The 12261-nt window shown below is 52.3% G+C and overlaps 1 protein-coding gene across 1 annotated transcript in view; it reads right to left on the bottom strand.

Annotated features, from left to right (window-relative positions):
* The window catches only part of GRIN1 (glutamate receptor, ionotropic, N-methyl D-aspartate 1), a gene marked incomplete at its 5' end in the record, with an annotated part of 19640 nt that overhangs the window by 5888 nt on the left and 1491 nt on the right, over positions 1-12261 (bottom strand). The window contains 12 exons of the mRNA XM_010009995.1: positions 231-396; positions 847-942; positions 1610-1728; positions 2020-2184; positions 2360-2487; positions 3399-3534; positions 5004-5087; positions 5187-5331; positions 6810-6984; positions 7490-7611; positions 8179-8279; positions 9065-9127. Coding sequence (XP_010008297.1) covers positions 231-396; positions 847-942; positions 1610-1728; positions 2020-2184; positions 2360-2487; positions 3399-3534; positions 5004-5087; positions 5187-5331; positions 6810-6984; positions 7490-7611; positions 8179-8279; positions 9065-9127 — 1500 coding nt within the window. The remainder of the gene's footprint in view (positions 1-230; positions 397-846; positions 943-1609; positions 1729-2019; positions 2185-2359; positions 2488-3398; positions 3535-5003; positions 5088-5186; positions 5332-6809; positions 6985-7489; positions 7612-8178; positions 8280-9064; positions 9128-12261) is intronic.

Below are 12261 nucleotides of genomic sequence, written 5' to 3'. Positions count from 1 at the left end.
GCTGATCCCTCCCCATGTCTGTCCATTCTCACCCAGCACAGGGGCTCAGACCCACCAGCATCAGCACCAGGCAGAGACACCAGGGGCTGAACCCCCTGGCACAGACCCACAGCCATGTTAAAGGAGGGCTCTGGGTACTACAAGCCACATTATGTGAGTCAGGAGATACCCACTGGAGGCACCTCTGCTCAGAGATGGGCAGGGGATGAAAGCAAGCGAGAGGTCATTACCCGGGGGTCGTTGATGCCTGTAATTCTCTCCTCAGGCCTGTCTAACACCAGGAAGGCTGCCAGGTTGGCAGTGTATGAAGCCACAATAATCATAGCAAAGCCAGCCCACACCATGCCAAGAATACGGGCAGAGAAACTCCGGGGAGCACCTGGAGGGACAGAGGAGAGATCAGATTGGCATGATAAGGGCTTGACTTGGTCACCAAAGCTGTGTCCATCTCACATGAAACCAATGGCAGCTGCAAATGTGCACCATCTCGCTGCTGACAGCTCTGCAAGGAGCTTCCGTGTTGCCCAAACCATGAAACTCAGCTCCTTCCAGGGCATGATGTGCCTCACCCTGCTGTGTGGGTAACCCTGGGCAGGAGAAGCAGACCAGGAAAGAGCCATTTCCCATCAGTGATGGTCTGCACAAGTGCCACAGGCGTGTCACACACACACACACCCCCCCCTCCCCATCACCAAGTCTCCTCCCAGCCTGCTCCAGGGAAGGCTCAGGGGATGAGGTCCTCACAGGCATCAGCCCTACTACAGAGAGAGGCAGGGGAAGAGGATATGTGTCCTTCCAGCTCAGGGATGGGGCTGCAAGGCAGAGCAGTCCTGCTGTGTGTGTTTTTTCAGCAGGACTCCCCAGGAGAACCACATGGCTGAGGACAGGGTCAGGGCATCTTCCTCCTCCTCCTCACTGTTCACTTTGAACCGGCCAAATGGGCTGGAAAACAAGAATCACTTCTCATATCCTTCATCCCAGTTCCCAGGGCTCTCCACTGTGCCACAATATCCCGATGCTGCCCTGCGTCACTCATCTCTACAGAATGTGCCTATGCCCCAAACAGCTCTTCTCCCTCTGCCTTGCATGTACCCTCTGCCAATGTGCAGCCCTGCACAGCTCACGCTGGTGCTGGTCCCATCATGCTTCTCTCCAGGCCAGAAAGATCATTTCATCCTGACCAGCTCAAGCCTCTCCCACTGTGACATGGACCACAGAAGCTTCCAGACATAGGGCTGAGGTGGGAACAGGCTCCCTGCCCTTCAGAGGAGCTGTCTTGGGGTCAAGGAAGGGGACAAACTCAGAGCCTAGGAGGTGACATTGCCCTTGGTTGGACATCAGCATGGTACCTGGTCTGACAGGCATGTTCCCACATAGCCAAGTGCCAGGTACCCCACATATCCATATCTCTCAGCTTAGAAACAGCCAGAGAAACTAGCAGCCTCAGCCCAGGGCTGGTGGAGCAGGAAAAGTATATTTAGCTCTGGTGAGAGCCTCTTGAAGGGCTGTAGGGCTGTGCCTGAGCAAGACACTACAGGGACCAGGGACAGTTCCCAGGACCATCCCCCCTTGTCCCCTCCAGCCCTTGGGTGACCCAAAGCACACTCACCTGAATCGGTCTAAGAGATACAACATCACTGCCACCACGTGCACAGACAGCCCGACCAGCAGCCACAGTGTGCTCTGGAAAGGCTGCATGAATGAGTCCAAGGTGCTGCGGGGGATTTCCTAGCACAGAGGAGAGAGGTGAGCAGCGCTGGCACCCATCATGCCTGCATCCAGCCCACCCGACTGCACTCAAGGGGGTCCTGCCCTGCTCTGAGCTCCTCCTGCTCTGCTGCATGGGATAGCTGAGTCTGGAAACCCGCAGCAAAGGCTGGGATTTGCAGTGGTGCCCTGGGGTGGGCAGGAAGCTGCAGTGGGGGGAGCCAGCCATGGTGCAGGCATGGCACATGTCTGCAAGCTGAGGAACAAGGGGCACCTCCCCCGTTCTACAGAACATCTCGTCCCAGCCTGTACCTTCTTCACAAGGATGGTGAGACCCTGGTACTTGAAGGGCTTTGAGAACTCAATGTACTGTGCCCGCTCGTTGTTGATGGTGAGGGGAGCCACAATCATGTCCGCTTGGCCGCTCAGCAGCTCACCCATCATCCCGTTCCACTCCTTCTTGTTGCTGTTGTTAACCTGCCAGGGAGCCAGCACAGGATCAGCCCAATGCCCTGGCACCTGCCCCCCACAGCCAGGACCCCTAAACCCATGGCACTGCCCTCCCCTAACACCCCTGCACTGGAGAAGGGACTGGGGATGTTCCAACACACACAATACAGGCAAAGAGATATCACAGGCTGCACAAACTCACCCGCTCTTGGGTACCAAATTTACCATCAGCCACCAGGTGAACCTCGTAGGTGAAGTTCATCACCCCTGCCAGCCGGATGAGCAGGTCGATGCAGAACCCGTAGCAGCACAGTGCCACGGTGGGGCGGCCTGTAGGCAGGAGAGAATGGGGGTGACAAATGCAGGCAGCCCTTTGCCAGGGACCCCATGCAGGACCCATGGTTGTCCCAGTGAGAGCAGCCATCTGCATGGCTCTGGTTTCATACGAGATGTAATCACATTATTCAGGCAGGGCCATTTGCCTTGACCACCATCTCCCACTGCCTCCATTGCCTATGGGTGCTGACAAGCTGGGGCAAAGGGTTCTCATTCCTTTGCTATGTCCTGGTGAGGTGGGCTGAGAGTTGGTGCTACCAACCCACTACAGGGGTCAGAGAGGCTTGGTGCATGGAGTCCATGCTGGAGGACTGCTGACATGAACCCATTCGGTTGAACACAGTGCAGGACACAGCTCAGGGCTGGGGGGATCTGTGCACAGGAGTGATGTGCCACAGGAGTGCACATCAGGTGGATTTGGGCAAGCTTGGCATTGCTAAGCAGCTCCCACTCCCACCAGGTGCTTGCTCCTAACCCTGAAACAGGCTTGCCATAACAAAATGGTTTGAAATCAGTGGTGTTAGTACCCATGCAGTGAGAGCTAATGTGCCTCAGGGTTCTCTCTTCTGCTTGAGATCAAGCCAAAGAGAATTGGAACATGGACAGAAACTTGGTATGGAATCTCCAAAGCCAGCCCTGGAGCCCATCCAGAAGAGAACGGGTGAGAAAGCCACCCACTGGGGTCAAAAACCTGAGTCCCAGTGCCCAGTCACTGCACAGCACTACTATGGGGCTGAGCTGACAGGGGGATATTTGGGGGCTGAATGTGCTGTCACCTTTCTGCTCCTCATCCTCTGGCCCTCCTGTGTGACTGAGCACCCTGCCTGGGACCCTTTTTTGGGACAGAAGCCTTCATCATCTGGGTGGGCTGGGAGAGCCACTGTGCTCACAACAGCCTGAGTTACCTGGGATGGTCTCATTGGGTCCAGTGCAAAAGACCTTTTTCACAGGATCTCCATTGATGGTGAATTCCTCCCTACATGTCCCATCTGCTTGTGTGGGCTTCACGTATACAAAGGGTTCTTGGTGGATCGTCACGATCTGCAAAGTGAAGCACAACACCCGCTTGTCTTTGTTCTCCTCCAGAGCAATGCTCCTGTGGGTGGGGAGCTGGGCTGCCCTCTCCACGTAAGCATGGCCAAAATGCCATGGTGCCCTCCTCAGCTGCCATCTCAGCACATGAGACCATGTGGCCCAGCAGCAGGACCTGGCTTTGGCACAGGGAACATTTGCTTTCGGTGCAACGAGGACGAGAAACAGCCATATCAGCATCCTCCTCCTGTGGCATTTTCACCTTGGCCTCAAAGCCACCACATAGACAGGAATAGTGCTTCTAGACACTGTCACACTGCCTCAAGCTGATGCAGATATTCCAGTCCTGTCCTGGACCTTTTCAGTAAAGCTGCATCTCAACAAATCTGCTCCACCTCTGCAGGAATAAGGGCTCACTGCCAGTGGGGATGTGTGATTTCCCATGCTGGACAGGAGGACAAATAAATGGTCACACTGATAAGACCAGGCTGCCTAGGACCCAGTCACTGAAGGGACTACACTTAAGGGAAGGGCACGAGGAGCAAAGCAAGAGTGGAGGCACCTCCTCCCTCTGTGACCTTCAGCTTCTGGCCATCAATTCTTCAGGCATTTCCTGACGCAACAATGCAGCCACCAGCCCTTCCACTCTCCACTGTTTTGTTTAATCTCCTTTGGAACCTTTTTCCTTGTGCCTCTGCACTGCCGAGCAGCAGCAGCTCCAGATCTGAACTATACCTTGGCCAAAGGAGCCCATTCTTGTATTTTCTGCAAACCTGTGCCAGGTGCCCTCAGGCTCCCAAGCCATGAGGAATGGTGAACACCTGATCCCTCCATCACTTCCCTGGTGTTCTCTCTCATATCCTCTTCCCAGCTGTTTCTTTCCAAACCAAAGAATGCTGCCATCCTATCTCATTTGTCTCCAGCTGGCAGCTGTGCTCTAGCTCTGGCTGCCCTTCAGGACCTTCTCCAAGTTAGAATCATAGAATGGTTTGGGTTGGAAAGGACCTCAAGATCATCTAGTTCTAACTCCCTGCCATGGGCAGGAACACCTCATATTAGACCATGTCACCTAAGGCTCTGTCCAGCCTGGCCTTGAACACTGGCAGGGATGGAGCATTCACCACTGGCAACCTGTGCCAGTGCCTCACCACCCTCAGAGTAAAGAATTGCATCCTTATATCTAATTGAACTTCCCCTGTTTAAGTTTAAACCCATCATCCTTTGTCGTATTGCCACAGTCCATCATGAAGAGTCTGTCTCTGGCATCTTTGTAGGTCCCCTTCAGATACTGGAAGGCTGCTATGAGGTCTCCACTGTATGAGTTCTGCTATGTCCTCTTCAGGACAGCAGGTGCTCTGGGTTTGCAAATGCCACTGACAGCTTTAGAGGCTGCAGTGGAAATAGGAAGCAGACAAAGTCACAGCCCTGCATGCAGAGAGCTGAGGAGACCTTCCATGCCTACTGCCACTTGCTGTTACCTTTAACTTGGTCGACATCTGATAGCCTTGAGGTTTCTCTGTTTCTCCCCCTGGCCAGATAATCTTCCTGTCATTGGTCAGGACCTGTGATCAAATCCCAGAGGAAGGAGATAGACGTGAGGCCGTAGGTAGACAGCCAGTGCACACACCCCTCCTACCCAACCTGCCCAGGCTTGTACGTACATGGCTGCCATTGTAAATCCCAACTTGGACCAGTTTCCGATTCTGCAGGTTCATGATGCTGTAGTTGGCAAACTTCCTGTCCCCATCCTCATTGAATTCCACCCGACCGGTGACACCCTCCGAGTACTTGGAAGACATCAACACCCTATGGAGAGAATCACAGTGGGGCCAACCTAGAAATTCTGGTGTGGGCACCTAAGAAGGCACCAGAAAGCTAAATGCTGTCTTTCAGTTGCCTGCCATATGCCCATTACTCTATAGGAGTCCAGCCAAGGCTACCTATGATCTGTTCATACACCTGTGGTCATGTCCTCCTCCTGGATGAAGTCAGCTTCCTAAATGTTGCTCTAACATACCTGTTGTCATTGCCCCTTGTTTTCCACCAGATCAGTCCCATTCCATTAAGGAATGATCTGTCCCATAGTACCCAAGGACAACTTCCCCTGGGGGTCCCTTAGGAGCTCTCTCCATGCTACCCCTCCTGTCGCTTCTGTCTGGCACCAGCCCATCGCAGCCTGGGTAGTCCCCCAGGCATGCACATACACCACCAAAAGGAGAACCAGTCCCCCAACCCTGGAAAAACAATAGTGAAGACACAGAATTGCCAGAGCCTTGTGGTGCACCACAGAGAATAGATTTGAACAACTCATGGCAAAGATTGTGTTGTTGCAGCGGATGCCAGAAATGCTTCTAAAATAATCTTCAGGCTTTGTAGGTCCCATGCTCAACAGAACCCAGATCTGCAAAAGGGGCATCCCACAGGCGCCATAATGATGTCTGCAGAGAGCAGCCCCTGGCACGAGGTCCCACTGGTAACAGCAACACCCTGGTGCCGGATTGCAGCCCTCCATGCAGGAGCCATGCTGCAAAGGGAACTGCTGCTTTACCCAGACCCAGTCTGCAGAAGTGACTGTTGTGACTCCAGCACCTGCAGTGATGCAGCACAAAACCCCACACAGCACAAGGTCTGGGTTCTAGGAAGCACATGCCCATGGCAGCAGGATCCAACACACGCATGCTCTGATCTGCTGACACCCCCACACCCAAAATCACAGCACCACTGTTTGCTACAGCAGAGAGCAGCCTGTCCCATGCATGGAGACCTCTTGCCCCCAGATTTTGCTTTGCAGCATACTGACCTGTGCCTCATCCCTAAAATGTTCAGCAAGAAATGTGTCTGCAGCACTGAGCTCCAGTCTGACAGCAACATCCCCCTACCCTGATGTGGCAGAAACTCTCCTTTCTCCCCTCTTCCACCCACAGAATTACGATCCAGCCTGGAGAGACCCTGGCCCCCAGACCTCTTCTTTCTAGAACCATCCTTGCCCACACTGATCCCAGCTGCCCAAGCATTGCCCAGGAGAGCATGGGTTTGCCATGGATCAAACTGGTGCCAATGCCTGAGCCTGTGTCCTAGTTTTTCAACAGAGATGTAGCATTCACATCCAAATCATGCAGTGGAGTCCAAGCGGTCCTGTGCCACATGCCCCAAAGCTTTAGTGACAAATATGCTGGACAAGGCTTCCATGTTGCCCTCCTGCACCTTTTCCACATGCTCCCACCTTTTCCAGCTCTCCCCCAGGAGGTCCTCTGCTGCCTCCAGCAGGACCTCTTCTCAAATACCTCTTGAAAAGGGGTCCCGTCTTCCAGATGTTGGTGTTGCCCACGCAGCCCCGTGGTGGATCTGTGATGTTCTCCTTCTCAAACAAGTCATGCACGGCCTGGGCCACCACTGCGACAGCGTCACTGATGTGGGCTGACTCATTCTTCCCGTTGATGAGCTGCAAACCGATCACTCCTGCCATGAGTAGAGGGGAGGAGGCAGATCATCACCCATGGGCACACTGGCCACTCCACTGTTACTCCCATGCACAGGGCTTAGAGACCAGCAAGCACGTGGTTACGGGGTGAGGACCCCTCAGATGTGGCTGGGCAGTTTCCTGAGCTTCAGGCAGGGGAAGTGGCTGTAGCAGTGCTGGGATGGCAGCATCCTGCCTGTGGGAGGTGGACTGGGACAGCTACATGGACACTTTGTGCTCTATCCCCACTGTGTTGCCCAAGCCTTTCCCCCAGGTGATGGTCAGCTTGCAAAGCCCCAGTGAGCTGGATTTGGAGCATGGCAGCATGGCCAAAAATGCCAGACTGCTGTGGGCAAGGGGAGCAGACAGCAATGTGTGGGACCCTCCCCTCACTTAGGACAACCATGGCATTGTGTCCCCCAGCCCCAGGGGTCCCCGGGAGAGCTGGTGCTGCTCGTTCCAGCCTGGCTGGCAGTGGGACAGGCTCCTCTGGCCGGTGCCTACCGTCAGGGGCGTAACGCAGGGCATTGCCTGATATCTCCCGTTCCCCCACCAGCCACACGTAGCCGGAACCCGTCATATTGAGCATGGCTGCTGATCTGTACACCGTAGCCGCATCATCCTCACTGCAACGAGAAGGGAATGGCAATGTGGCTTCAGGTGCTGGATGGCCCCTTTGCTCCTGTATCCATCCCAGTGGGGTGGCAGTGCCAGGGAAAGCACATCCCCTCCAAGCAGCCTCCTTTGACAACTGCTTCTCTTGGGCAATGGTTGATTCCTTGATGCAATGGGAACCTTTCTCTCCACTTCATCTAATACCCCAGTACCCAGCACTGCTGAGCATGCCAGACTGCAAGTCTGGCCCACTCCTTGTTGTTCACCAGCTACAGGCACAGGATCAATATGACTCCCCTCCAAAGGTGGATCAGGATGACCACTAACTACCACTGCTACTGCAACTGCCAATACTTTGAAGAACAGCCAGACATCTTCACCATGCTCGTGATTGCAAAGTTCCCTGGCCAGTAGCATCCACCACCCACCTGGGACATGAGGCTTTATGTAGATTTTCTTTCATGCTCTCGTCGAGGATGACAAGCCCCAGATCTGCACTGCCTGCAGTGCTGGGCAGCGTTGCAAAGGGAAGAGTGAGGACATCAGAGCAAGGAGGGGTAGGGGTGGCTCAGCATTACCTGGCAGAGAGGATGATGACTCGAGCCTCCAGCTCCTTTGCCTCCAGCAGCAGCGATGTCACATTTTTGGTTCCCGGGTCAAACTGAAGCACTTTCTCAGCCTGTGATTGGTGTGAGCAAAGCTGGTTAGTGCGGGAGCCCTAAGACTGCTTGTGAGAGCCATGCTATCTAGAAAAGGGTCAAGAGAATTCATTAAACTGCACAAAAGTCTGCTCTATAAGGCTGGTTATAGCTATTTTTTCTGGTTTTTTTTCCTTTTCTTTTCTTTCTTTTCTTTCTTTCCTTCCTTTCTTTCTCTTAGAAGGTTTTGACTTTTTGGTTTTGGTTTCTTTTTTTTTTTTTTGCACTGTGCATGCAAACTGAAGTCAATCAAGACCCAAAAAGAGGCGTGCATTGTACAGGAAAGAGAAAAAGGCTTTGAAATGCAATTGAAAACTCAAACGAGTGTTGTTTTTCAAAAACATGGGAAATGACACAAAAAAACCCCATATTGCACAGGGTTAACCTTTGGGAGTAGAAGTGAGCAACTTACACCAAGGAACCGTTTCCTTTGGGGAGGAAAGGGGGTTGGTTCAACTTTCCAAAAAAAAAATTAAAAAGAAAAACTTGCAATTTAATTACTGGTTCACATGCATGTTTCAAAAATAAATCCTTCCAGGGTCAGCTGGCTACGTTTCCATTCTCAAGTCCAAACCAAGCTATCTCAACATAAAAACGTGCTACCAAGAAACATAGTCATGGATCTTTTTTTTTTTTTTTCTTTCTTTTCTTTTCTTTTTTTCTCTTTCTCTTTTATTTTTCTTTTATTTTATTTTTCTGGTGGCTGTGGCTATTTGTCATTTGCTAGTTAGGTTGGTGGGCGGCGTGCATTTCCATGCATATATACCTTGGGTCCTCGCTTGTTGTCATAGGAAAGTTGGTCGAGGTTTTCATAGTTCCTTTTTTTACTCTGATGAATAATGTGCACAGAGAAAATATGTAGACACAGAAGAATATTATAAACAGTTGAAAATGACGTGTAGTAAAGCAATCCAACATCCACCTCCTCCTCCACTGTTTGCTAAAGGGTCTCTATAACGCTGGAGCTCGCAAAAACCACTATCAGGAGAGAGTGCCTCAGCTCTCACGGGAGCGTCACGGTGCAAAGCCGTACCAGTTAGAGCAAGCCTGAGTGTCACAGCGGTTGCGATGCGGTTGCATTTCCCTTGTGGGACTGGGGAATTCTTCAGCAAGACATTTTTATCTTAAGCTCAGAAACAATCTACGCATCTCTAAGGGCCTAAGTGGTGGGGGGTTTCCATGGAATTACTGTGGAAGTAAAGGACAAAATGTTGTGTACGGAAAGTGCTGGATAAAGTCAAACTGTTACAATTAAGAGTATTAGCATCACTACCATCACTCTTATCATTACAATCACCCTAAGAGAGTTCACAGCAAGTGAGGTGTCTCAGCTGAACTTCTCACCCCCTGCAAGGAGGGAGCAGCTTTTTGGAGCTCTGTTGCCATCCAAAAGAGAAAGACAAAGCTCTCTATGTCCCATGTTGGCTCAAAGCGTGGCGATATGAAGCAATGGTGATCATGGGATGACATTGCAGCTTTTACCTGGTGCAATGGGTGGCCAAGGGCACCTCGTGGTTCTGCCACACACAGGTGGCCCTGGGAGGTGCAGCTACTGGAGACCATGGTGCCCATAACCTGTCTTTACATAGTGGGGTTCACTGCTTGGTGGTCTCCATGCTGCTGGCTGGAGCATCATATCTGGACTAGGGGTGGGTGGCTCAGCATGCCCTGACCCTGCAGATAATGGACCAGAGCAGGGACCCTGCTCTTCCTCTTGTCTCTTGCCTGAGCCACTTCTGCTGCTTGGCCCCAAAGGAGCCAGGAGCAGGACACCTGCTTCTGGAGGTTTCCTCTCCTCCAGGAAGTGGGCTGAGGGTAAACAGCATCTGCCCTCAGGAGCAGTGACCCTGCAGCAGCATGCACAGAGCCCTATGGATCTTCCTGTGACCAGGACAATAACATCAATCTGATAATGCCTGCAGGATAGTGCTTGGCAGGTTTTGGTGCGACATAGTCTGACCTCTTCTTCTTAGTCCCATCCCACCCCAGCTGGGCAGCCCTGATCTGTGTATCTGGTGTACAGGACATGGCTCCATTCTGATCTCCATTTCACAGCATCTTAAGGCAATGGGAACTGATCCCTGCCAGGAAACTGACCCTTTGTAACCCCGTAATGTAAGGGTTCATGTTCCCAGGTTGTTCCTTAGGCAGACAGGTTTTACGTCTGCATCTTGCTTTCCAAACTAAACAGCTTGCCTCTTCCTGAGCACTCGGACCAGTCTTTGGCAGGACATTTTGCCAGGTCTCTTTTCCTTGGTGCTGTGTGATCTTTCCTTTCATTTCCTTGGACACAACTTTACAGGCTTTTTATTGCTCAAAGAGTTGGGTCCTTGCAAGGAAAAGTATCTGAGGAGGCAAAATCTGCTTGGAGCCCAGGTCTGCCTTCACTTCTGATGACATCCACAGTGAGGATTTCTGCAGTGACTTCTTAGAGTCTGCTTAGATCACAGTGAGACCTGGAGTAACAGCTGCCTCCAAAGGAGAGTGGAGCTGCAGCAGGACAGCATAAATATTCTGCAGTGATGAGATACTGGTTACTTTTCCTCAGGCACCATCAATTTACCCAGAACCTCAGTCAATCCATCTTGCAGCCTCCAGCCATGAATCACCTTGATGTGCCTGCACCTTGTCCCAAGCTGGTCAGCAAAGTGAAGCAGTCTTGGGTGCAGCAAGGCTGGACCTGATGGCACCTGATCACCTCTGCCTGTCACTATCCCTCTTTCCAGAACTACACCAGTAATGCCTCCTCTCTTTCCTGCAGCCCCTCCCAGTTCCTCAGCCTGTGTTTCACACAGGGACCCACAAATTAAAAATTCACTTTCCACCATATTCTCCAGCACTCACTCAAAAAATTACCACTTTCATGAGCACCAGTGTCCCAGAGAACAGGAGCCAGCACACCAGAGACCTGCCACCTCTGACTTGGACAAACTCTGATTGTCACAGCATCTGGAACTCTCTCCTGAGCCCGAGCTTGGTGTATGGTGGCCTGCCCAGATGAATGAGCAGAGTTGTATTGGGATGAAGCAGTAGCTCCAGGCAGAGAGTTACTGCAGACAGACCTAAGACAAAGCTGGCACATGGTGTGTGCCAGGGCTGGCGATCCTGGTCCAAGGGCTGGGCTCCAGATACCTACTTGAGTCCAAATTCACACAACAGTGCCTGAGTGACACCCAGGGCCAGCACAGATGCCAGGTGAGCCCCTGACCCATGGCAGATCCCCCAAGTCCTCAGGGACTGTGATCTGAGCCTTGAAGAGGTGGAGAGCAGATCTCCTGCCTGCTCCCACCCCAAGGCCGAGGCTGCCCTTGAGGAGGGGTCCAGGGTACCACTTCATGGCATGAAGAGAGTCAGCACAGCAGTGACCAGAGGGGCAATTAGGCAGCAATTAGACAGAATAGACTGAGGAAGGCAGGAGAGTCCCAACAGGTATCAACTACATTCAAAAACAGTCAGACCACTCAGTTTGGCCAGAGCAAGCTCCTCAAAGGAAAAAGAAACAAGATGCGGTGTCACTACCCAAAGGGAAGACAAGTTGACCTGCCACCACAGAGTACATGTCCCAGGCCGGAGAATGGCCAGGGCAACTGCAGTAGCCCAATGGCTGCCAGGAGACACCAAGACATGTAGAAGCAGGGCAAATGCAGGGCAGGTCTGAAGACAGACCCTCCATTCCCCATCTTTCAAGCCCCAGATCTCAAAGGGTTTCCAGTAGGATGGGCAGGCTGAAGAAGAAAGGCACCCTGTGCCTGAGAGCGTTGTGTTGAGCAAACAGGGAGTAGAGGCATGAGAGGGAGCAGGGATGCATGAAAGGGGATTCACAGGAGCTGCAGGAAAACAGAAAGTAGAAATTAAAAGCTGCAAGGAAAGGGATGACTGTCAATGGGAACAAACTTTCCACAGCTCTCTCTGGGTGAGGGATACTGGGCTGGGAAGAGGCTTTGGTGAGAAACAGTGTCCCGC

The sequence above is a fragment of the Nestor notabilis genome, unplaced genomic scaffold (assembly GCF_000696875.1).
Source record: "Nestor notabilis isolate BGI_N333 unplaced genomic scaffold, ASM69687v1 scaffold19702, whole genome shotgun sequence".
Taxonomy (NCBI): Eukaryota; Metazoa; Chordata; class Aves; order Psittaciformes; family Psittacidae; genus Nestor; species Nestor notabilis.
Note: the sequence above shows the minus strand (reverse complement) of the source record. Positions and strands in the feature narration are given on the sequence as shown.